Source organism: Amblyomma mixtum, chromosome 2 (assembly GCF_055824585.1).
Source record: "Amblyomma mixtum isolate Tamu chromosome 2, ASM5582458v1, whole genome shotgun sequence".
Lineage (NCBI taxonomy): Eukaryota > Metazoa > Arthropoda > Arachnida > Ixodida > Ixodidae > Amblyomma > Amblyomma mixtum.
Window position 1 is genome coordinate 98,041,874 of NC_143013.1, and position 27,208 is coordinate 98,069,081.

At 47.8% G+C, this 27,208-nt stretch overlaps 1 protein-coding gene across 1 annotated transcript in view; it reads left to right on the top strand.

The window, feature by feature from the left end:
* The window catches only part of LOC149360244 (uncharacterized), a 54,619-nt gene extending 33,127 nt beyond the window's left edge, over nt 1-21,492 (top strand). The window contains exon 3 of the mRNA XM_089567813.1: nt 21,065-21,492. Coding sequence (XP_089423939.1) covers nt 21,065-21,492 — 428 coding nt within the window. The remainder of the gene's footprint in view (nt 1-21,064) is intronic.
* Nucleotides 21,493-27,208: the final 5,716 nt, after the last annotated feature.

Genomic DNA, 27,208 nt, shown 5'->3' on the forward strand with positions numbered 1-27,208 from the left:
CGTAGCATCTTTAGGCTAATGAACAGCGCTCAAACAAAATTAACACTTAATATGACAGCACTTGAGCCTAATAGACCTGAAGTCTGCTGTGAAGCTCCGCCCCCATCAATGATCCCTGCATACTGTCCAACCGCGACAAGGAAACCGTCTGTCGTTAACCTTCCCTTGTCGCCGGAGCAAACAGCTAGGAGGAGGATGTAGAAAAGGAAAGGCAGGGAGGTTAACCGAAAGAATAATCGGTTTGCTACCCTACACGGGGGGAAGGGGGTGAGGGGATAAAAAAAGAAAGAGAAAGGAGAGTAACAGAAAATTGAAGTCACTCTGAAACGTCAGTGTTCGTTGAAGTCTCAGCCTACCGTACAGCCCAGAAGTTCTCAAGAAGCGGAGCAGTGCCTTGGAGGCCTTCTCCGCCGACGACCGCCGCGGCCAGGGGCCGAGAATCTTCATGTCCGTGAGTGGGCGTGGATCTAGGCGCTCCAGCGCACGGCTGAGAGACTGCCTTTCGGTGGTGTAGGCAGGGCAGTCACAAAGAATGTGGGTTATGGTCTCGTCATGCCCGCAGATGGAACATGCAGGACTATCAGCCATTCCGATTAAGAATGAGTAGTGGTTGGTGAAAGCTACATCAAGCCAGAGGCGACACAGCAAAGTTTCTTCTCGTCGTGGTAGGCCTGATGGTAGCCGGAGCTTCAGATCTGGGTCCAAGGATTGTAAACGGGAATTGCAAAATTGGCCGGAATTCCACGCGGCAAGCGTGACGTCCCGCGCAACCTATACGCAGTTCTGATGCCTCTGACTAGTTTAATAGGGCGAAACAATAGGGCGAAACTTGTGTATAGAGCTCGAGCAGTGCACACCACGCAATAAAAACTGGAATTAGAAAGCAGCCCATGGTTTTCGGGCAAAGTGCTCGGGCCCATGTTGGTTGCAGGTATATGTGGCATTACTTCCGTGGAAGCATTGCATCTTTGTTAGCTAGAGGCGGCGACGAGGTGTCGATTTTCATGAAGGGAGATGCACTGTTCGGGCTCTCTACTCAAGGGTGACGCACACACTGCGTTACTTGACAATGCCCTCAATGTATGGCATCATACTTAAGCTCTGAAATTAGTCAACGCCCTTTTCTTGGCATTAAATTGTGCTTTGAAGCAGAAAACTAATGAAAATTTTTAAATTATCATCTGTTTGAAGATGGCATTAAACTAGCATTTGGCAGGAGCTTGTAGTATAGTTATATACTTCCTGTCCATAAGGCTTCGTTCTTCTAAAAGCACGGATAATTTCTGTAGTGCTAACAACGCAGTTAAGTTATTGAGCAACTAGTGTGACATCAGATTGACGCAATTATATTGTTTCGGATGATAGCCAAGCAAGCACCGACGTTCTGCTGACACAGCATGCTTATGCAATATATTAAGGTTCAAGGCAATAGGGCTCTGGAATTTCCGTAACTTCATTTTTTACCATCTCAACACACGGTTGCAAACAATGTGACGTATTAAAACGGGGTTTCGCTTTTTTTGTGCTTTTTTTCGCAGCACAGATTTCTCTTTAGGAGTGTTTGTTGTAACGGACAAGAGCAGCTCCCTTGAGAGTAGCTTTTTCGCCACCATTTCCTAAAACGATCCTATTCTGCAAAAATGTAACGTCCGAAAAGCCCAGCAACAAAAGCAATATAAAACGTTGGCTGCAAGCTATTTTATTCGTTATTACACTTTCCCATTATATCTCTAAAACAAAACTACTCGTATATAGTTAGTTTCTCTTCGCGCTGCGGCAAGTTGGGCGAAAATTTGATGAGCGCACAAGGCGAGGAACATCTAATTACGCCCTTACGTACTTCATTTTTCTTGCTATGTTAACCTCCTCGCGAAGCACTCTGGGAAGCGAGCTGTTGACCGTCGTCTGCTCCGTGTTCATTTTTTTTTCCTTTTTTCAATGTCTCTGCGGCGTGTAAAGCGTAACGTGCTGTGGAGGCGCGGATTTTATCCGCAGTCCATTCTTCTGCTTTCTCGCAGCGAGTTGAATCTTTCATGCAGCACCGATCAATCATGTCCACCTTTTTAGCCGCCACTGGAAAAGCGCGGCTGCCTCACATAACAGGGCGAGACAGCGGTTTGTTTTCATACATGCGCAGCTGATAGGATAAGCAATGATATAAAAAAAGTTAAAGCACTACGTACCGGAATAAAAAAAAAAAACATGCACAAGGTAGAATGAAGAAGTAAGGTGCAGCGTTAATGTGCTCGAACCGCCTTTCGCGTCTCCTATACCCGAAAGTACGCATATTCACAGCTCAGCCGCCGCGGTGACTCAGTGGTTAGGGCGCTCAGCTACTCACCCGAAAGACGCGAGTTCGATCCCGGCCGTGGCAGTCGAATTTCGATGGAGGCGAAATTCTAGAGTCCCGTGTACTGTGCGATGTCAGTGCACGTTAAAGAACACCGGATGGTCGAAATTTCTGGATCCCTTCACTACGGCGTCCCTCGTAGCCTGAGTCGTTTTGGGACGCTAAGCCCTAGTAAGCCATAAACCAAAGCAAAGGACGTGAGCTTGACTTCCGCCTCCGCAAGTGTGTTCTCAATCCGGCGGATAATGATAGAGCTATCGGCTGTGTGTGCGACCCACGCGTCAAAGAGGCTTTTGTTCCCACCTGTAGATTCTGCGTCGTCCGCTTAGCTAGCGACCCTCCAGTCGCTTTGGGACGTTAAACCCGCATAAACAAACAAACAAACAAAAAATTACCGACGATTACGTTACTTCCTAATGCGAAATTTGAGCGCAGCAAATAAGCTGTTTCACCTTTTCTATAGATTGAGGCAAAGAAATCGAGCAACACGTGTATGCGCTATCACAGAATTTTTTTTTTTTCACACGTATTCGCAATTTCGGCTCGGGCGGTGCACATATACAGATCCGCCGCCACCGATCTGGCTCTCTGATTGCCACCGCACAGGGGTTGCATTGGAGGAGGAGCGAAGAAAGGAATTAAGTTCGAGCCGGCGCTTTGACAACCAGAGACTCGCAGGAAGAGGGGGGAGGGGGGCGGCGTGTACACCCAGCGGCAAACGATGGGGGCAGAAGCGCGCGCAGCAAGCGGACAACACGATAAAGGGAGGAGGGAAGAGATAGCAGCGACTGACTGATGCCGCTGACGCCGATAGCGCTGGGGGGATGAAAGGGGGGCGGAGCTGGTTACGAGGCCGACGCCGACGACGACGCGAAACCCAGGAACGGACGCCAAAGAGCTGCGCTCTAAAAACAAACGAACATTCGTAGCTCCGCGCAGCGTAAAAAAAAGTATGGGCCTGCACTGAAATCATCTGGCATACTTTTTCTCTGCTTTACTCAGTTTATTTTGGGCCGTATTGCATTTCTGCCTGGCACCTTGTTACTCAAAGCAAGCTGCCACAAGCTCGAAATATAAAGCTACATGAAGGCTGCCTTGTCCAATCATTTCACGAATGAACTATCGCGACTGTAACAGTGCTTTTGCAATGATTCATGGCAACTTCGGTGTGCTGCGCATCGTTATGTCTCATTTAGATATTTTTTAGGAACACGATGAACATCACGTTACAGAAACATTCAGTGTGAACAATTTACAGAACAAATTCGGAGGGTTTTTTTTTCTTGTTAAGTTTAAGTCTTGGAGACAGAGGTGCGGGGCTGTTAAGTTGCCTTACTTTTGAGATGGAAAAAGGCGGAAGAAGAGGTTTCGGTTCGATTTCCGGCTGAATAGGCATAGATCTTGCCGGTCCTGCCTTTTAGTGCAGTTTTCATCTGTCGTAAAAATTTTCCATTCATATGAAATGCTTGCCTGTATTAGGCCGATGTGACTGCAACTTCTCTAATCATGCTCCTAAGTTTCCTCATAGAAGGATACTCGATGCTAGAGCATTTTCAGCTGCTGAAGTGCACTGAAACTGACTTGGACACACAACTCATTCGGGCGCTGTATGCAATTTTGCATACAATGTACACAATATGTCCCGTCAACATAGAATGAAAAGCGAACAAGACAGATGAAATGGGAGCAGCACAGCTGGAAGATTTTATCTGAGGCAAACTGAACGTTAGTCTATTTGATTTTGTTTTGACTATATTTGATTTGATTTCACTTTAATGGCTTGAAGTCCACTGCGTAGAAGTGTTAATAGGCCCTGCGTGCAATACTTCTCCGGCAGGTAAAATTTTGCGCTTTTGCTCTGGCGGTAACGCTCTTCTTTTCGCGTTTCGTGTTGATACCGATGATACATGATAGTGTACAGTCGGGAACAAAAGTCTCCGGACCACGTGTTTCTGAAACGAAGCTTATAGCTCTACTGTTAGGCAGCGTCTGGAGACCACACTTGAGGAGATGAAAGAACAAAACTTAGATTTTTACCTCAACAAGTGTGGACTCCAGCCTCCGACTAATAGCAGAGCTATCGGCTTCGTTAGAGAAACACGTGGTCCGGAGACTTTTGTCCCCGACTGTACATAACGAATTTGCGCCTTCTGGAAGCGAACTGCAGCCAGCAGTGGTTCCTTTGTTTTCGAATAATATAGCATCATACATGTCGCAACTTTGGTGTTTTTTTTATGCAAACAGAAAACGTAGTAAATAACATTTCCCAGTATAGTCCTTCTTGCATTTGTGAGGTGCTGGGTTCGATCCCCAGCGCCGCTGGGTTCTCACCTGTTTTCTAATAGGTGCAGGATTACCCCCGGCCTGGCTCTCGGCTTTTCTGGGGTGAAATGCTTGGGAAAAGGGTCTATGGAACGATCAATACGGTGGTATCTCTGTCACAATTTTTGTACAGACTGATTGTGTCACCATGCAGCAAACAATGAAATAATTTTTCTGGGCTCACACATGTGCATCTTTGAAAAAAAAGATAAGTAATTGCATTATCCATCGAATCTTTATTGGTGAAATCCTATCGTATAATAATGTCACAATTCAGAATATTTGTGAGGCTGTACTGAACTTTTCTAGAGGTTGGTAGAAAATTAACAGTTGGTGTTATGCGATCCCAACCTGTCTTGCTTCAGGCACTGTTTAGACAGAAAAGTGTTTGATTTAGATCGAAACAACTAACAGCACCTGAGAAAGTTTTACTACCACTGTTAAGCAATGGAGGCCTGCACAGCGTTTGTGCCCTAAAATGCTAAGCCTCTATGATATGGACCGAGGGAATAGGCCCTGTTAGAAACGTGCAAAGAGTATTTTTACCGTGCTCGCTGCGTCTTTCTGCGACGCAAGCGGCATAGACCATCACGGCAGGTCCGTAACAAAAACCACCACACGTTCATCTTTTGGCTAATCGAAATGCCATTCAGGTCGGCCGGATACTATTGTACTCTGAAAAGTGTTCCAAGCGATCGAGATGGGTTAAGCCCAAGCAAGGCCTTGCCAAGTGTACTGTCTTGTAGTCAGAGGATGCTCTATTTAGCTATCGATATCAATTCCTTATAGAAAATGGCAGCCAAAACTCTGCAAGATTGTTTTTTGAAGATTTCCTAATTGGCGATGTTCTTCGATACGTCGAACGTTGAAAACGTGCCTTCGAAGACTAAGTTCGCTGTCCATCGTTGCACGTTCATCAAAAGGCATATCTGCGCTTGGTATCCTCACGGAAATGATGTCAATGTATTTACGCAACAGAACGCATAAACTACGTACGTATTTCCAGCTGTAAAAATTGGAGCGTTTCCATTTGGTCAACGTGAAACGTAGGAAAGGCAGTCTAACTAGTGTCCACACGCGCATTTCTCCTATTAGATGTCTCGAATCGTAATGCGGATGCCGATGCTGCAGAAACCTAGCTCAGCTTCAACGTTGGTGGCATGCAATTTCGCAGTACCATCTAATAGCTAAAAAACCAAGAGTTAAATGTTGATTCATTATTATAGTTAATCAGTTCCATCGCACATCATCATGCAAATAATATCCGCCATGCCGCACAATACAACTGCACAGACCACACCGAAGTTTCTTTTACGGTTTTTTAAAGCAACATCTGCATCTAATAATTTGAAACGACCGGTATAACGGCAAAAATAATTCGCCACCCTGTCTAAACTTGTTAGAAAACGCAAAGATGCGAAGCTCCGCAACAACAGATATGTCCACTGCTTTGTTCAGTCTCTTAATAATAATAAACGCTGTCCAGCATGGGACTGCCTTCTCCCGAATAAAGACGCCTTGATGCGCCCAAAATATCGAAGTAGATGGAAGAATAAAAAACAAAACAAAAAATAGCTCGGTACCAGAAGCACGTATTGTTAGACTGACTTTGCAGCGAACAACTAGAGAACGAACAAAAAACTTAAGAGTTAAATCAGACTTGCGCCCGAACCAATTACGCTTTTATTAGCGGGTGATCCGGATTAAAAGCGGTAAGAGCAGTCCCAGTGTGTCCTTATCCCTTGTTATACCATGCAATGATCGGAAATTTTTTTTAGATCAAGTTTCACAAACGGGTGCTGTTACAATGTTTCAGCAGATTTAGGCAGGAAGATGCTTTTAGCAAAATTTATTGATTAAAACAATTTAGCCTGGTAAGTCGCTTTAATATATTGTATATACACCTTAGCACCTACGCTGATAGGCTATTTTTCTCAGATCAAGTGTCACAAAGGAGCGTAATTGCAATGTTCCAGAAGATTTAAGCGGGAAGATGCGTATGATAAATTTTATTACTTAAAACAAATCGGCTGGATATAAGTCGGCTTAACACTTTGTAATTGCAGCTTATCACCAATGCAGTTAGGATTTTTGCAGCTTTTTAAGGAAAAAGAAGCTAAGGTCAGTGCTTGAACACTTTTGTGGCTTTTTATTTTTTCAAGGGGAATATAGGCACGAAAACTAGAGAAACGCCAGAAGACTACAAAATGCGGCGCTCAATTGATTGAACCTAGAACTTGGTTGAACCTAGAAAAAAAAAATTCAGACCTTTACGTAACAATGCAGGCGAGCCAAAGTTCTAAACGCGCCCACGGTGATGAAAGTAGGTCAACCATAATGCCATATCCCCCCCCACACACACACACACAGAAAACTTCTTACATGCCTCCTACAGCCCGACCGGCAGCGCTTGTAATGTACGTATCACTAATTCTTCGGATAATGCGAAAGTTTATACTTAAATTTCGAAACAAAGGGAAGAAGCTCTTGCATGGTAGAAAATGGATGCCTGTCCAAACTTTTCAACATGGTCTAATCAAACACTAAGTTCAATTAAATGATGGCGAATTGTTTTTGAGTGAGCCCTGAGGGAAGTTTTCGAGTGAGGGCTGTAAAACGGTAGAAGCCATCCGTGCTCGATGGCGCATGATCAGATTTGAAGACTGCGGAAGGAGCGTGAAGATCTGCGTTGTGCCCATTTCCTTGAGCCCCCCCCCCCCCCCCCCCCCACCGGCGCGCCGGTTGCTAAGGAGGGGAGGAGGTTGCGCCGCTGCGAGGGGGAGATGCCACAGTTGGCACGATTACAGCGCACGGACGGACACCGCGAGCATGGACGGACACCGCGAAGAAAGGAAGGAAGGGAAAACTTTATTTACACTAATGGTTTTTCGTCTTGGTTCTACCCCCAGGAGCCTTCTCTGTCGAAGTCGTCCGCCTCTAATCAGTGGTCGGTTGCCCTCAGTACAGGGCTCCGCTGGCCACTGCCGCCCGTTGAGCTCGCTGTACCAGACCTTGTTGGTCTTCACAGCGGTCGCTGGACAGCAGAGTCTCCCACTGCTCCGCACTCGGGTTTTGTATTTTCGGGACCACGTCTATGTTTTGGCAGGCCCATGTGATGTGGTATAGAGTAGGTTTTTCGTCGCACCAGGGACATTTGTCCGCGTATATCGTAGGGTGCATTTTGTTTAGTATATGTAGGTTTGGGAAAGAGCCTGTTTGTAATTGTCTCCAAGTGACAGCTTCCTCTCTGCTGAGAGATTTGTGCGGTGGGGAATATCGCATTCTTCTGCCTCTATAGTTTTGTAGTATGGCCGAGTATTCCCTGGGTGCTGGCGCGAGTTCCGCGGTCTCGTCGGAAGCTCGGAAAGTAATGTATCCTCGAGCTATCCTGTCGGCCTCTCGGTTCCCTGCCACCCCCGTATGCCCCGGTACCCACACAATTTTGTGTGGGATCTTGTCGTTTTGTTCTTCCTGGTTTTTAATTCTGTCGCTCACTGCGAGGAGTATACGGAGCGCGTGACGACCTATCCTGCCATTCATGTAATTTCGGCAAGCTGTTTGAGAGTCCGTGAGTATTGTTAGGGACCGCCCGGTTCTATAGCCCTCCGCCACCGCTAGAGCAACGGCTACTTCCTCGGACTCTGCAGCTGTGCAGCCTCGGAGAGACGCGCTGGTCATTTCGCGTAAAGACGAATCGACCACCGCCGCTACAGCGATTTTGGTATCTCCTCCTCTCCAAGACGCGTCTGTATACACGGTCGTGGCTTGAGGAGCGTATGTTTTCTCGATGAATTCGGCCCTCGCTTCTCTTCTGCCTCGATGGAGGTTGGGATCCATGTTTTTTGGTATTGGCGCTACATTGAGGGTCTTGCGAAGCTCGTCGGGGATCGTTGCCGTCCTCGACAGTTCTCGCATCTGCTCGCGGTATCCGAGCCTCTGCAGGAGCGCTCTTCCTGTCGTTGTTTGCCACAGCCTGAGTTTTTGCGACTCAAGCTGCGCATCTCGTAGCTCCTCAAAGGTGTTATGTAATCCCAGGGCCATGAGTTTTTCTGTAGACGTGTTGCGTGGTAGTCGGAGCGCTGTCTTATACGCTTTGCGTAGCAGGGCATCCGCTTGTTGTATTTCATTTTTGTTGAGGCACTGGTAGGGTAGGCTGTACGTGATTCGACTAACTACTAGGCTTCTGACTAGTTTTAGTGTGTCCTCTTCACGCATGCCATGTCGCCTGTTGGTGATGCGGGTGATCATGCGTGCGACTTGTAGCGTTGTTGCTTCCAGTAGGGTAAAAGTGTGAGTACTGCGCTGGTTGGATTGAACCCACATGCCCAAAATTCTGATTGTTGTCTTCCCGGGTATGGGCGTCCCTTCCAGATAGACGTTGAGTTTTAGGTCCTCGTTGGTTGGGACGGTCCGGTTTTGCTTGCCTCTCCAGACTCTCAGCAGTTCCGATTTCTCGGTCGAGCATGCGAGTCCTCTTTCTGCGAGGTATTGCTCTACACAAGAGGCCGCTTGCTGTAGCCTTTCTTCCTTCTCTCCGAGACAGCCCGTGTTTGTCCAGACTGTTATATAGTCAGCAGACATTGCATGCCTGATGCCTTAGATGTTCTCTAGTTTTCGAGCTAGGCCTATCATAGCTATGTTGAACAGTAGGGGTGAGATAACTGACCCTTGGGGTGTTCCCTTGTTTGGAGTGCGAATTTTGTCCGATCGAAGGTCTCCTATGCCGATGGTGGCAGTTCACGGACACCGCGAGCATGAGCCATTAAAGGCTTTCGCCTTAATAGACAAGTGGGAGGTGGCTGCCACGGGAAGATCCCACTATGTGGCTAGCAGCGTAGCACACCACCTGCCCCAGTGGTGGCAGGTACAGTATGAAGAGCTGCACTGAAATTTCGCATTACTCACTATCGTAATCGACTGCCATTTTTTTCCGGCACAGCCGAGTCCCGTAAACTTTTCATTGCGACAGCACATGTTTTGCAGGTGAGCGGCATTTCAAGCCTAACCTGTGGCGCTAGACAGGTAGTTTGTATTATGTATCACTTTGCACCCATAAACTGTTCGGTCGTCACATTCCTCCGCTCCCTTGCGTGTAGAACACGAACACGATTCAGTTTCCCGGGCGCTGAGAAGACGACCCGCACTTCATACCTATTCCAAATATTTTTTAAACGGTGGGATAACTTACGTGGGTTGGATAAGACAGCCTCTTTATCTTTCTCTCGGAAGGGCTCCGCTTTTTACCCTTTGAAACAAGCCTTCACAAATTCCCTAGATAACAGCATCCGGGTAAGATGCTGCTTTCAGCGTGCTTATCTATCGTGAAACTTTCACCAACCATACGCTGACACCAATTCAATAAAGATCAATTAAAAAAAAATTGGCTGTGGTTTAACCAATGGCCATCCCGAGTAGAACTGCGGAAGCAACGGCGCGGCAATCGCAGCGGCGGTGGCATCTCAGGGGGCACTTTGACTGTCCAAAATGCGTAGAGGTAAATTGATAAATTGGTTTCTGAGGAAAGGCAATGGCGCAGTAATTCTCTGTCATCTCAGTGGACACCTGAACCGCGCCGTAAGGGAAGGGAGGAAGGTAGAAGTGAAAGAAGGAAGAGAGAAAGAGGTGCCGTAGTGGAGGTCTCCGGAATAATTTTGAACAGCTGGGGATCTTTAACGGGCACTGACATCGCACCGCACATGGTCTCGTGGTATCTGTCCTCGCTTCGGCGAGCACGGCTTCGGCCGCTTATTTGTTTTTTCAGCAGCGTCCGCTCCGGCGGACGCGGTTGTTGCTGCGACGCGCGTCTTTTCTTTCCTTTTTCTCGTTCCTCTGATCCTTTAACTCTTCTCTATCTGCACGTGGCAGCGGTGGTGGCTCGGCTCGAGCCAGTAGGCAGGTCCGTGCAATTTCCTTTTCATCCTTCTCTCAGTCACAACAACACAACAGCACCGCACATGGGCGCCTCTTGCGTTTCGCCTTCATCAAAAATTCAGGGGGGCACCTTGTTGACCTAAAGTGCGGTGAGGCGAAAGCCTTAAGCGCAGTGTAGCTGCTTGTGTCACTGATGCGTTGTTAAGATGTTAGGCTTCGCCTGGAAGAGTGAAACGCGACAGCGTCTTGCAACGCTGCCAGGGAGTCCACAGAACGCCATCGCCCGTTCGGTTCTACGCCTTGCTCGTATCGTAGGAAAGGAATTTATCTGTCTCGCATATCTGGGTGGACACCTAAACCTCGCGGTAACGGGAAGGAAGGAAGATGGGAGTGCACGAAGACACCATATTGACTAGACGCGCTTTTTTTCATTCCAAACCATCGAGCTGGCATGGCGGAGTGGCAATAAAGACAAAAAAAGCTGGCATGGTGGAGTGGTTAGCATGCTCGTCTCGCACTCCGGAGACCAGGGTTCGATTCCCGAACTCGACCAATTTCCGACTCGGTTTTATTTATTTATCTGGCCTGACGAGAGGGGTTAATTAGGCTAATTGGGCAAATAATCAATTAACTAAACTCAGTCCCTTTTACTTGGAGCATCACTATACGATCCTTTTAATTGGTTGCATGGTTAGTAGCCAAAGTACAATTGGCCCCGTTTGAAATTCGCGCACTGTGACGTCACGACTGTTTCGACCAATTGAAAAGCGTGACATTTCTTTCGACAACTCCTGCTTACAACGATGAGGCATTAAAGGCTTCCGCCTTAAAATGCGTAGATGCGAAAGCGTTTTCTGCACCACTTTGACTGTCTCTGTGGCACTGGTGACGTCGCCAGTGGATGACGGCCCACATAACTGTTGTATTTCATTGTTTTGCTCATTGATTATAACCCCATGCTTTCATTTGCCTTTTTTGTTATTTTAAATGACTTGATAGCCCCTCCTGCATGGCCCAATATATTGGTCCGCGGTATTTTCAAATAAATATATAAATAAATAACTAATGACTAATTACTAAGTATTGACAAATTACTAATTACTGAATAATTACTTCTTAAATGCTGAATGCTAATTGACTGCTAATTAATGACGCTTAAGCTTCGCCTTTAGGAGCGGAACGCGACAGCGTGTTGTAGCGCTGCCAGGAAGTCCACGGAACGCCACCACCCGTTCGGCGCGATACCTGCACTCCTACGGAAAGACTTCTTAAACTGGGGATCTACAATACCACCACGGAACTATGCGAGGCACATATATTTGCGCAATTAAGGAGGCTTGCGACCTCACCCCCGGGGAGAAAGATCCTGAGCAACCTAGGATTACATGATAGAATTCCGGAAAGAAACGCGCAGGCAAAATTACAGACCAAAGTTAGAAAATTACTCACTATTAAACCACTTCCAAAAAACATGCACCCTGCTTTTCACGAAGGCAGGAGGAGAGACAGAGCAAAGGCCCTTGAAGCCAAGCTCGAAGGCTCGGAATACACAACCTATGTAGACGCGGCGGAATACGAAGGAGGCGACTCCTTTGTGGTTGTGACCGTGAACGACTCGGGTGAAACATTAACGGCCGGTTCGGTCAAAACAAAAAACTCAGGGACAGCGGAGGAGGCGGCTATCGCCATGGCAATGGCCAGCACCAAAGCAGTCACCATAATTAGCGACTCCAAGGTGGCTATCAACAATTTTGCGCGGGGTATGATCTCCCAGGAGGCAGAACGAATCCTAAGAGATAAAGACTGGGACCAAAGAGAGGTGGAACTAATATGGGTGCCAGCACACTCGGGGAACAGGGGAAACGAGTTGGCTCACAGTATAGCTCGAGGTTATGTCAGCCGAGCAGTGAGCCGGGTTGAGTCCCCAAATTTCACGAGAGATGCATTCATATCATTTCACGAATACACCAATCAGTTTAAACTGGAAAGGAGGATCTATCCGCCACCAGACAAAAACCTCGACAAAAGCCAGGAGGTAACGTGGCGTCGGCTCCAGACGCGAGCCTTCTTTAGCCCGTCGAGATTAGCACACATGTATCCAACACAATACAACGCTACTTGCAAACAATGCGGCGAGATAGCCGGATATGACCACATATTATGGAGCTGCAAAAAGGCGCCGCCACCGGCGGACCTACTACCAGTCCCTTCTCTAGAGCGGTGGGAGGCTATACTGGCCAGCTCAGACCCGTTGACGCAAGTCCGGGCCACTGAGTGGGCTCACAAGGTCGCCAAGAGCCATGGGCTCGAAGCCACCTAGTATAATGCCCACTAGGGCTCAGTGCTGACAATAAACGTTTTCCAATCCAATTGCCCTTTGAACGCAATGCTTTTTGAGGAAAGGAAATGGCGCAGTGATTCTCTCTCATCTCGGTGGACACCTGAACCGCATCGTACAGGAAGGGAGGAAGTTGGAGTGAAAGAAGAGAAAGAGGGGCCGTAATGAAGAAAATGAAAATTGTATTTGAGGAAAGGAAATTACGCAGTAACTGTCTCACGCTCTCTCTTCGCGCATGCGCAGTTGGGGCTCTCCGGGGCTCCGCGAAATCACTCACACCTAGCGTAGTGTTGCTTCCGCAACAAAATAAAAATTGGAGGGGACACTTCCACCCAGAAAACAAGGAAGTCATTGACGTAGTAGAAAGCAGCAGAGACAAGGCCCCCAGAATTCCCTTTTAAGAGTATATGTATCTTTTCTAGGAGAATGGAGTCCATTGTAGAGAGTGGTTGGTCAAATTGGTCATTATAATCACAAAGTGAAGAAAGGAGGGAAACCTCAGGGTGCTTGCCAACGTTTCGCCAAGAAAACTTGCCTTCGTGTGGATTTCGTCGAGGTGGCGGACGAAGACAAGTGCGCTTGTTGAAATCATCGGTACGGAAATGTCGCTTATAAGCGGAGTTGCACTTGAGCCTATGCAGGCTTCTAACTTCTCGTACCCAGTAATTCTGGACAAAAGCATTCTGGAGCTGGAAATAGTTTATGAACGCATTTTTTTCATATAATGTAAGATTTCACTATAGCAATCAATATGTCTTCAGATCACACGACGGCGGTCTTGCATTTTTTATGCGAAGCATATTGCTAGAGCTACCACTCACGCCGTCGCCGTGGGACCCCCACGTGACACCGTGACGTCACACCACGTGACATCGGATGAGAGAGCCGGCCTCCACCTCGCGCCGTCGCCGTGGGACCCCTAGCCGTCACGCCACGTGACACCGTGACGTCACACCACGTGACATCGGATGAGAGAGCCGGCCTCCACCTGGCGCCGTCGCCGTGGGACCCCTAGCCGTCACACCCGCGCATTTCGAACGCGCGTTCACACTCGGTGTAGGTGAAACGCTCGCTCCACCGGGCAGGCAGACGCGGCTTCCGTGGCAATCCAGGCGCTCACCCAACGCGCGTCTCGGGGTTAGTCGGCGTTCCGCTGTAGCCATGCCGTTGTCTTCCCCCACGACGAAGGCTTCTAGTGGTTGTATTAAAATGACCAAGTATTCAACCAAGGAAAGCCATGTATTACCAAGCCTAGCCACTAATATGCTTCGCATTCCCCAGGCTTAGCCAAGCTGAGCCTCAGCAATTTTTTTTCTATTAACGTTTTTGCTATCGTCAAAAGCGTTCTCCTTTGTTTTCCATTTCGTTTTTAGTCCCAATATTTCCGCCCTGACCTCCGCCTCTGTGATGGGTGCGTCGAGTTCCTCGTTGGGAGCGCCGTCGTATTCTGGGATAATTAACAAAATTTTAAGAAACTTAGACGACGACTCCATCAGCGCTCTGACGGAGTACATGCAAGAAATTTGGACTAAAGGCCACCTACCTCAACAGTGGAAGTCGGCAAATGTAATTCTAATCCCAAAGCTGGGTAAACCCCCGAAACTGGAAAATTTAAGACCTATTTCCCTAACCTCATGCATGGGGAAATTGATGGAGCGCGTAGTCCAGACCAGACTGACGCGCTTTATGGAGCAAAACGATCTGTGGGCGCACGAGATGGTCGGCTTCCGACCGGGCTTGTGCACGCAGGACGTTATGCTCCGACTGAAGCGTGACTGCAAGGGCCCTTCACTGGGCCTGCAGTATGTCCTAAATAAATAAATAAAATAAATAATCGATTCGCGTTCTAGATATGCCAAAGTAATTCTCGGCCTAGACCTGACAAAGGCTTTTGATAATGTCAAACACGAAGCAATCATCCGACGTCTGCATGAAATTGGGGTAGGTGCGCGAACATACGATTACATCAAGGACTTTCTGTCAGGCAGAACTGCGTGCATGAAGTTCCAAAACATCGAGTCTCGTGCACTGAAGTTAGGGAGCAGGGGCACGCCGCAGGGCTCGGTTCTTTCCCAGTTCCTCTTGAACGTGGCAATGAGGGCCCTCCCCGAAGCTCTGCGGAGCATAGAGGGGCTAAATTTCAGTATGTATGAGGATAACATCAACCTCTGGATTAACCAGGGGAGCGATGCGAGTATCGAGGAGCGCCTGCAGGCTGCGGTGGACACTGTCGTCGACTATGCTGCCAGTAGGGGTCTCTCATGCTCTCCGCAAAAATCAGAATTATTCGTCTATAACCCGAAGTCACTCCGATGCAAGCACCACTGGAAATTTGGCATTAAAGTAGAGGGGAAACCAGTTCCAAAGGTAGATCAAATCAGAATCTTAGGGCTATTAATTTATTCAGGATAATGGATATAATGATGGGGTAATCAAAAGGCTCGAGGGATTTGCCACGCAAGCCCTTGGCATATTTAGAAGGGTCGCACTGAAAGGACGAGGCCTGAAGGAAATAAGCTTGCTTAAACTAACTCATGCATACGTAATAAGCCGCGTGAGTTATGCCACACCTTAAACATTAGGGCTGAGGAGAAGAATAAACTAGACTCGCTCATTCGACGGTGCATAAAGAGGGGCCTGGGCTTACCGATTAGCACCTCCACAGAGAAGCTGCTCTCTGTGGGAGTGCACAATACCTGGGACGAAATAGCGGAGGCTGTCAGAATTTCACAGCTCGAAAGATTAAGCCGAACAACCACAGGCAGAGCCATCCTTGAAATGGTAGGCCTGCAAACAGATAGGGGACTACGAGTCAAATCGAGCATTCCGCAGGACTGCCGAGAAAATCTAATCATTCCCCTACTCCCTCGTAACATGCATCCCATATTCAACACTGAAAAAAGGGAGAAGAGAGCAGAAGCACTAATCAGACGCTTCGATCCGATGGACAGCAAGTCCGTTGCGTACGTGGACGCAGCAAGTGGCAAGTCGGGTGCGGCGGTCGCCTCAGTGGTCGACGGCCGCGGTGCCCCCGTGTCGGCAGCCACCATTAGAAGCCGCAACGTGGAAACAGCTGAAGAAGTTGCGATAGCGCTCGCTTGCGTTGGAACGGAAGCCAAATTTATAATTAGCGATAGCAAAACGGCCATCTATAATTTGGAAAGGGTAGGATCTCGCTGGAAGCGGCAAGGATTCTGGCCAGTAGACAGCTAAACAGAAAAGTTAGCCTAATTTGGACTCCCGCACACGCGTCCATTCCTGGCAACGACGCGGCCCACGAGTTAGCCCGAGCTCTCTACTTAGGGTAGCTGTGGAGCCGCCCGACTGCCGGAACATGGACGAGCGTCTGAAAAATTATACAGAAATTGTTGAAAATTATAGGTTACAAAGGAGGCTGGTGCCACCACCGGATAAAAGTCTAAACAATAGGGAGGCAATCGCTTGGCGACGCCTCCAAGCTGGGAACTTCGTAAACCCGGTCTGGGCCTATTATGTTCATAGAGATAAAGAAAACGATAAATGCAAGCACTGTGGGGCGAGAGGGACCCTCGACCACATAATCAGGGAATGCGCTAGCTCCCCAGGGGCTAACGAAAACATAAATGGTTGAGAATCCTGGGAAGCCCTGCTGCGGAGCGAGGCCCCTGCTTCACAGCAACAAGCCCTCCGCCTGGCGGAAGAAGCCGCGAGGAATCAAGACCTCTTCGCCTGCTTCTAATCGCGGAGGTTCCGGCCCCCGTCACCAAGGACTGCGTGCCGGGGACGGGGAGTAGGGGGCTTCCTTATCTGGCGGAAAATAAAGTTATCATCATCATCCTTTGAAAAATTCCCACAGTACGAAAGTCACGTGGCAGATCATTAACTCTGTTATTAAACCCGTAGCAAATCGTTTTATTATGCCTGACGTAGAAATCTTGGGTATCTCCACTGAAAATATAGTTACAACGTTCAATGTATATTTTTCCACTATTGGTGCAAGTATAGGCAATACTTGCCCCTGCACTGAGTACCTCCCTCCTCCGCAAAACATTGTAGTGACCTTTGCATACCATGATACTACAGTGGATGAGATTGTATATACAGCTAATCATTTTCCATCGAAATTATCTACTGGATGTGATGGCGTTGCCTCTATTGCGCTGAAGGAATGCATTGATATCTTATGCGAGCCACTTGAAAACATTTTCAACTTTGCCTTCTATTCCTCCACCTATCCCGATCTGCTTAAGCTAGCTAGAATAGTACCGATTCACAAAAATGGTGACCGTAACCACGTTGAGAATTATCGCCCAATTTCCTTTTTAAGCTGCATAAATACACTTTTTGAAAAACTCGTTGCAAAGAGAGTGAAAATATTTCTCGAGAAAGAAGCTTTGCTATGTCCTCAACAACACGGCTTTAGACCAAACAGATCAACTGGTACGGCCGTCATATCGCTAACAAACACGATCAACACTTTCCTAAATGATAATAAAATAGTCTTAGGATTTTTTTTGGACATTAAGAAAGCATTTGACACTGTTGATCACGAAATTTTACTGAAAAAGCTGGCGCATTACGGGTTTAGAGGTATTAGTTTAGAATTCTTCAGAAGTTATCTCAATAATCGGCGGCAAATGATCCAACTTAGTGGTGTAAAATCTGACTTTGAAACAGTTACGGTTGGTGTGCCTCAGGGTTCAGTCCTTGGTCCTTTTTTTCTTACCTTGTATATTAATGACCTGCCGCATTTCACCCAACACTTCTCTGTTTTTATGTATGCTGACGACACCGCTCTTCTATGTGCTCATGAATCTACAACGGATCTTATTAGCACCGCAAACCGAGAATTGGAAACTTTGTGTAGCTGGTTTATTTCAAATAAACTTGTTGTAAATGTTAATAAGACAAAATGAATAATATTTAGGGGCTCCAGAAAAACAATACATGAAAACCTGCCTTCCGTGCAATGGCTGGGAACAACTATTGCACTTGTGAATAACATCACTTATCTTGGAATAATTCTAGATGAGAATCTACACTGGAAGCCATACATTCAGGCGCTTTGTAAAAAGTTAGCTGCAGCATGCTTTGCACTCTACAAATACCGAGATTATTTTGGTAATGACATACTCAGAATTATTTATTTCTCAATTTTTCAAAGCCAGTTATCATATTGCATTGAATCATGGGGCCACACCTACCGATCTTATTTGGAACCACTTATGGTCTTGCAAAAAAGGGCAATTCGATTCATTTCACATTCAGGATACAACGCCCACACTGCTCCTATGTTTAAACAGATGGATATACTGCCACTACAATCATTACTTGAATACAGGACTGTCTTGACAATACACACATGCCTTACAGACAATTACCTTTTACACTCATCGCTATTCTGTATCCCACCACTATGCACTCGCAACGCCACTCATAGAAATTTCCTTCTTCCGAAAACAAAAAATGTCTATGGAGAAAGAAGGATGGACCATGTTGGTATTAATCTGTGGAACAAGCTTCCAAGTGACCTCAAAAATTGTAAAACTTTTCCTGTGTCACTGAAGAAATACTATAAACAATGCGTGAAGCCAGCGATTTTTCTTTTCATGTATTTTTGTGTGTTTGCATCTGTTTGTAAAAGAGGCTTGGTGCTCTGAATATTGTTGCTCTATGTACCCATTTATGTATTTCTAATTTCATGAGCTTTTATAGGTATGTAATTAATTTTTGTTATGCCTGCAATTTTCTTTGAAACTGAAGTGCATGGATCCCAACTAGCTTTCAGCTAGGGATCCAGATGTTTTCACAAGCATGCCTTGTATGAATGTTGAGAAATAAAAATTCAATCAATCAATCAATCAATCAATCAATCAATCAATCAATCAATCAATCAATCAATCAATCAATCAATCAATCAATCAATCAATCAATCAATCAATCAATCAATCAATCAATCAATCAATCAATCAATCAATCAATCCTTGGTTTTCCATGGCAGTCTTTACCGTTCCATGCGATCGATGGAAACATTTTAGAAGCTACAGATACAGAAGATTGAACCATTACCTTCAATATTTCCATAACGGTATCTTAGAATTTTCCAATTTCCAAAATTTTGGTGCGAGAATATTGGACACGGCAAAAAAAAAAAGTAACCCATCGCAAGCTACAAATGTGCTTTCTGAAATAAAATGACAGCAGTTGTAACAACGCTGCGACGGAAATACCTATTCTATGCAGAAAATCCACCCCACAGTTGTCCCCAGAAATACATTCTTGAACACTCATTAACAAGGCGTCGTGTGCGAGGGAACAGTATAAATCGGCTACTGCAATGGTAATTTCAAAATACCCAACCGGGTTCTACAATTTATGGTTTTATGGGGTTTAACGTCCCAAAGCGACCCAGACTATGAGAGACGCCGTAGTGAAGGGCTGCGGAAATTTCAACCACTTGGGGTTCTCGCACTGACATCGCACAGCATACGGGCATCTAGAATTTCGACTGCACCGAAATTCGACCGCCGCGGCCGGGATCGAACCCGCGTCTTTCTGGTCAGCAGCCGAGCGCCGTAACCACTGAGCCACCGCGGCGACGGTTCTACAATTTCATGTGCAGCCTTTATTAAAAGTTTCAAATGCAGGATGGCTTGCCTCTAAGCCGTGTAATGGGGCTCTTGCAGCACCCGTGAAAGTCCTAACTTTCGGAGCGGGGAGGACCGAAGTTGCTGTCAAGCTCGAAAAACTTTAACGCTGGGAATGCGAACGGGCGACACGGCGCGGTTTGGAAGCAAATTCCGTTGTGTGTAAACTTTTGACAGAGTGTGTACTTAATGACGGTCTCAGAACTACTCTCACGAAAGGCTTGCGTGCGTGTAAAATGCTTAAGTGGCCTTGCAGGTAATTCGAAATCTCATGTAGGCATGTGCTTTTCGACACTGTGACTCGGAGGGGATTTCCAGGTTTATGTGTTGCACTAAATAAGATATACGATTGCAGCAACTTGGCTCTCACCACCTCTACCGCAATCTTGCAAGATCCCGTAGCAACTCATTGGCTGTTTCTGTAACTTTTTCTCTTTAAGCTAATATATTGCGTAGATGGTCAGCGATAAAGGTTCGCTCTATGAATAGTAGCGGTATATGAAAGACTACCTATATACTATAGTATGAGAGAAGCCAACAGCCACAGAAACCAAGGGGCACAGGGAATTTTTAATTAATTTATTTATTTTGTGCTGTTGTTCGATTTAGAATATTACTGAATATGTTATCGCTTAAAGGTAATTGATTAGAAAAGCAGAAGAAAAAACAACCGCATGCCGCCGGTGGGATCCGAGCCCACGACCTCCGAATTACGCGTCCGGTGCTCTACCGCTGAGCTACGGCGACGGCTGGTTGTTTTTTCTTCTGCTTTTCTAATCAATTACCTTTAAGCGATAACATGTTCAGTAATCTTCTAAATCGAACAACAGCACAAAATAAATAAATAAATTAAAAATCCCCTGTGCCCCTTGGTTTCTGTGGCTGTTGGCTTCTCTCATACTTATAACGAGCCCCTCATCCCCTTTTCTCGTCTGCTTAATTGCTTAACAAGGGCCTCGGTTCTGGCAGCCTTGATGCCTTAGGAAGCATAAGAGGGTTCACACACAGCTTCCATCCTCGCCGTTCGATGACGTTCTACGTCACATCAGCGGTAACTCAGGACGTGCTACGTCCGCCGCTTAAGAACGTGGGTGGCGCTGGTGAACACTCCCAAGGTCAGGTTATTTGTAAACATAAATACCCCCAAAAGCAGAAGATTTGACAGCCGTCGCCGTAGCTCAGCGGTAGAGCACCGGACGCGTAATTCGGAGGTCGTGGGTTCGGATCCCACCGGCGGCATGTGGTTGTTTTTTCTTCTGCTTTTCTAATCAATTACCTTTAAGCGATAACATATTCAGCAATATTGTTACGGAACTTATGCCGGGTTGCTACGCAACTTACGCCGGGCCGCGCTGCGGAGCAAGTGAAGAAGACGAAGGGCGCAGCGGAAGAGAAGAGGACGACGAAGGGGCGCGTACTCGAGACTGGGACTGGCTCGACGTTGGCCGTTCACAGTTTCACTGTTTGCTCCCATATCGCCGTTCATCCTGTAAATAAACCCATTCCCTTTGTCACAACTTGGTGGAGGTGCGGGGTAAGTCGTTCTGGACCCTGCAGAACCTCGACGGAGCAAACGCTTGGCTGGGCTACCCCCTGACCTACCCGACATGGCGAGCCAAGACGGAAGTGGTCCTTCTTCGGGTACGGCTGGTACTGTTTCGAACGCAGGCCGTGAACACCAAGCATCGACCAATTCCTGGCCTCCTCAGCGTGAGCCTAGAACGTTTTCCGGCGGCGTGGACGAGGACGTTGAAGATTGGCTCAAACACTACCAACGGGTCAGCAAATACAACCGCTGGGACCCAACCATGCAGCTCGTCAACGTGGTTTTTTATCTCACCGGTACCGCACTACTGTGGTTCGAGAACCACGAAGAATCCTTCTCCACCTGGACTAAGTTCGTGGAGGAGATCGCAACGTGCTTCGGCGACTCCCTTACAAAGAAACGCAAGGCAGAGAACACCCTATCTCAACGAGCACAGTAGCCTGGAGAAACCTGTACGACATACATCGAGGAAGTCTTGCGGCTCTGTCGAATTGTGAACAGAAGCATGACCGAGGAGGACAAGGTTGGCCACATTTTGAAAGGAATTGCTGAAGACGTGTATAATTTTCTGATCACCAAGGACACCCTCACCAGCACGTCTGACGTTATTCAGCATTGCCGCACGTTCGAGGCGTTGAAAATGCGGCGAATTGCACCGAAGTTTGGGCGCCTTGCTAATGTTACCACTGTTGCTAGCGTCGACTATTCTGCCCATGACGATCTTCTTCACGCTCGTCCGCAGGGTTGTCGCCGACGAGTTGAGCAAGCAGTTGCAAGGCGTCGGTGTAACACCACCGCCTGTCTATCACGAATGCGCAGTCCAACCACCGCCTTCCGATCCTCAAGCTTCGTGGACCTGGCCTCCTGACCATCAGCGGTACTCCCACAGTTACGATCGTGTCTCCGAGCCCCCGTACACCCGGGGTACACCCGTACCCCGTACACTCAACGTGCGTCCTGCAGCTGCCTCCGACTCCCGAGCACCGCCCGCTCCCGTCGATACCTGCGTTTTTCGTGAGTCGCCGACTTGCTATCATTGCGGCCGCCGCGGACACATCGCGAGGTTTTGCCAACGCCGGCGACCACAGCCTTCACGTTCCTGGACCCGATCTTCGACCAGTTTCCGGGACAACACTGTGTGGAATCAACCAGCCAGTTTCCGGGAGAACACTGTGTGGAATCAGTCGGCCGGTGTCCGAGGAAATGCTGCATGGGTTCAATCTCCTCCCCCGCCACTTCGCTCTGGCGCCTTCCGGAGTGGCTCTCCCGTTTCTGACCGTAGCTTCACTCCACCACCGCAGCGACGGGGCCGGTCTACATCTCCACGCCAGCGCTCTTCTTCGCCCCCGCCGGGAAACTAGCGGGAGCGGCCGATGGGGGTGAGGTCGCAGGACGTTCAGCTTCGCCAATTCCTCCGCCTGCTGTGATGTTGAAAAACAAAGTGCCAGTTAGTGTAAATTGTGTAAATACTCTCGCTTTGGTGGACACCGGTGCCGCAGTGTCTGTAATGAGTTTTTTTTTTTTTTAAAAATCGGTTGGGGCCAACGGTTATGTTTGCTTTGGAGCGCAGCGCCAGTTTTCGCGGAGTTGGGGGCAAATATTTGCGACCTGTGGGACTCTGCTGTGTGCCGGTCGAGATCGCTGGAGAAACGTTTAGGGTCGAGTTCACGGTTTTGGAACGAGCCACGCATGACGTTATTCTCGGTATTGACTTTCTGCGTGAGTGTGGAGCGACGCTCGACTGTGCCGCTGGCGAAATTATCCTTCGGCGGAATATTCTGTCTGCTTTAGTTGAAGATTCAGCCGCCACTGTTAACGGCGTATTGTGTGTCGCCAAAGATGTACTGTTACCATCTCAGGCGGCAATGTTTGTGCCTGTACGCTGCTCCGCCGACCGATCAGGCATCCGTCGTTTGCTCGTTGAACCCAACCATAACAACGCCGTCAAGAAACATCTCCTTGTGCCCCGTGCGATTCTTGAGGCCGTCGATTGTTGCACCCACGTGTGGACGGTGAATATTTCGTCGGAGCCCGTTTGTATACCTTCCGGCCTCAAGTTGGCGACGTTTGGCGACTATGAAACCCTGGATATTCGGTCCGTGTCTCCTCTCCCGCACCAGATGGCAGAACAACCCGACTATCACGCCGATATTAACCGCATGATCAACAAATCTCTCCCTACGTCCGAGCAGCGTGCCTTACATGAAGTCCTGACTCACTACGCATCCGTGTTCGATTTTGCTCACAAAGCTGATTTGCCTGCTCCGCCGGCATCACGTATGCACCATCAGATAAACACCGGTGACGCAGCCCCTATCAGGCAGAAGCCATATCGTGTGTCCCCTGCGGAGCGGCGGGTAATCAACGAGCAAGTCCGAGACATGCTGGAGAAAGGTGTTATCCAGGAGTCAGCAAGCCCTTGGGCTGCCCCTGTTATCTCGGTGCGGAAAAAAGACGACTCATGGAGGTTTTGTGTTGATTATCGGCGTCTAAATGCCATCACAAAGAAGGACGTGTACCCTCTGCCACGCATCGATGACGCCGTGGACTGCCTACAATCCGCATCCTATTTCTCGTCGGTGGATTTGCGATCTGGCTATTGGCAGATACCGATGTATCCGGCGGACCGGGAAAAGAGAGCATTTGTGACTCCTGACGGACTCTACGAATTCAATGTGATGCCCTTTGGATTGTGCAATGCCCCAGCGACGTCCGAAAGATTTATGGACACAATCTTGCGTGGCCTAAAGTGGGAGGTATGCATGTGTTACCTGGACGACGTCATCATTTATGGGACGACATTTCGTGAGCATAACGAACGTCTTGGACTCGTGCTAGACTGCATTCAACAAGCTGGACTAATTTTAAATTCTAAAAAGTGTCACTTCGGCGAGCGACAAATCCTGGTGCTGGGATTCCTCGTCGACCAGAACGGGATTCGGCCGGACCCGCAAAAGATTGCTGCTGTGCGTGACTTTCCGAAACCTCAAAATGTAAAGCATTTGAGGAGATTTTTGGGCCTGTGCTCGTATTTTCGTCGATTTATCCAAGGATTTGCCCAAATTGCCCATCCGTTGACTTGCCTCCTGCACAAGGACGCTCAGTTTGTGTGGTCCCCAGAATGTGCGTCATCATTCCAACAACTGAAGTTCGTGCTAACTTCTGGCCCTGTTTTGCGTCATTTCAATCCCGCGGCTCCTACGGAAGTCCACAACGACGCTAGCGGCGTGGGCGTCGGCGCGGTACTCGTCCAGCTTCACAATGACGCCCAACACGTTGTTGCCTACGCCAGCCGCACTTTAACGAAAGCCGTTCACCGTTTCACTGTTTGCTCCCATATCCCCGTTCATCCTGTAAATAAACCCATTCCCTTCGTCACAATACTCTAAATCGAACAACAGCACAAAATAAATAAATTAATTAAAGATCCCCTGTGCCTCTTGGTTTCTGTGCCTGTTGGCTTCTCTGATACTTATAACGAGCCCCTGATCCCCTTTCCTTGTCTGCTTATATACTATAGTGAGTAGTAAAAACTATTTTCACTCAGGATCCTGAGCAGGCTCCGGATCGTGCTTTTATCGTCATCCACGGGAACAGGTCTTCATCCAAAGTGGCTTGGGATCCACCACCTTGCACTAATGTGGTGTATGAGAGGAATGCAGGCTCCACGTCCACTTGAGCGGCCGGCGTGGTTCATTTGAGGTATGTGCAGCGTCCAGTCTTTTCTTCTGAGCCCCACCTGCACGGTACCGCTCATGTACTCAGTTACCGGCAGTGCAGATATTACAGCCATTATGGTAAAGTTGTTCCAGGGGGACTCTCAGCCAGTATGATAAGCTAGTCACTTCCGGGGAGCTGAGAATTCTACTTGGGAAAGTTAACGGCAGAGCTTGAAAACAGAAGGCGGCCGGATGGCTCGCCCTTAGGGTGTTTGTTACTTTGCGGGAAGGCATGGCAAGCAAGAGCACAGCTACACTTCTCTGCTCTGTGCGGAGAATGTCGCATCGTTCGAAGCGGCGTAGCTCCCAGTGCCAGAACACCAGTTAGATCAAATGACGGGAACTGAGGTCAAGAATTCGCTTCTATCATCAGTACGAAATAGGGGGCCCAAGGCACAAAGTGATATGGTGCTCCCCCAGGCTTTGCCACGGTGATGAAACCCGGGAATGAAGGGAGTGCAGATGGTGGCGTAAGAGCAGCAGGGTGGTGAGCTGTGCCCATTAGTAGCTCTTCATACTTGAAGAGAACAGCGCAGTACTACGTGGCACTGGTCGATGAAGGGCACAGGTTTCTGCATAGGCAGCGTCTCTCCGGTCTTGTATTTCACGTCGTTTTTAGCGGTTGTTTTCATGGTATAGATAGGCTCCGATGTACACGGGCGCCAACAAGTCGCCAGTGTCTTCGACGTTGACGGGAAAGTCAGTGGCAGGACGTGTCGGGTGCTGGATGCGCGGGCAGAAATATGGGAAATATGGTTGACCGCAAGTTTATGACCCAACAAAAAATAATTCGCGTCGGACAAACGCTACCATGGCGACAAGCGTGTAGAGCGCAGTAAGCACTACCAGATGGCTTCCGGTGCCCTGCGATGCCACATACCTTCGAACAAAACTGTAGGCAGTAGGCTTTGTCCCGAGTACAGCCAGTATACCTGCATGGCTACTCCATCTTGGAACCATCGCCATTAAGCACATCCCAACGAGTGCAAAATTTTTGAAACTATAATGTCAGGGTGTGACTCTGTATACATGCAGTCTTCATTATTTATTTATGACCCTAGAATTTCTACCAAAGTTGTATGAGCATCGTGCATGCCATCGACGACATACTGTCGTATAGCTGGAGAGGGTCAGAAGATATTAGGAGCCTCTAGGACCCGAAACTTCTAAATGCAGGCAATATTGCTTTGATACTACATTTCCTCGCTAAGCGTTGTACTGAGTGCCAAGCTCTTGGATGGCTAAGTTCAGTAGTGATTGGCTGCATAGAAGTTCAAAGCGCGGCTGGAACAGGAGGGCCCAAAAGACGTCCTTTTACGAACGTCCCCGTACGGTCGGCGGCCCAAGCAGAACAAAAAGAGTCAGCGATGAATTCTTGCGGTGACACTGCAGGGTCGTCCTGGAAGCATGCAGGGTAATAGCGGTTAGGGTTCGTCTCTGTGTGTTCTCAGCGTGGTGTGGCTGACTGCGCAAGTGAATGAGGTAGCCACATCTTGCAACCTTCAACACAGCGTGGACATAGCCTGAGTAGCAGTAGTAGGAGTATTTGAGGTTTGTTGGCGCACCGGCAACTAAGGAAATTATGAGCCAAACTCAAGGTCACATAGCATGATGTTGCTCACGACTAGTAAGAACTAAGGTCTATTGATTGGTTTAAAATTGCCATAAAATGAAAGTTCCAGTAATAGGTTAAGCAACCGCACATAACAGTAGTGACAGAAGGGCGCCAATATTGCTTACAAAATCAGAGGTTTGTTCACAAAGAATGAGTGGATGGTCTTGGATAAAAAATGTACTGTAAGCAAGATGCCTTTTGTGTAAATCTCAGTAAATCAGTGACGTTGTACTCATTCGCGACACACATGTGCATAAGATCAGTCCGTGTAGAACTGAAAAGGCATCTCCGCGCTGCTTCAAACTGTGTTCGTCCAGTGCAGAAAAAATTGGTGCTTCACCCAGTCCTGTGGCGGCTTGCCATTCTGCCATCGGCCGAGTAATACGTAGTAATCCGTAGAAGCAAATAGTCCACGCATATTTTTATTTCCGCGGGATTATTTTGCGGCTACATTATCTGCGAATGAAACTATTTATTCACGGAAACCTAAAAAAAAACAAAATAAAGCGAAAGCAAAGCCTCCAAGGAGCTGGCTGAAAGGCCCTCCACGCGTTGGTCGACTCCGCCCACCGTACGAGGCAGAATAAAAAAAGAAAAGGCTGGAGCCGGACGTTAATTCGATTTAATTAGGGAGATCGGCCACACAGGGCAATAAGTCGCAGTTTCTAAGAATGCTTGGAACGTGTAAATCGAGTTTCCGCGGTAAAAAGACGAGTTCAGATTCCTCTTCAGTGCACCTTTAAGGAGCCTAACAGTAATAGTTATAATTTTAACTATTTAATAGTACTTTACCAGCCCGCTGTTATCACGTCTCAACTTTA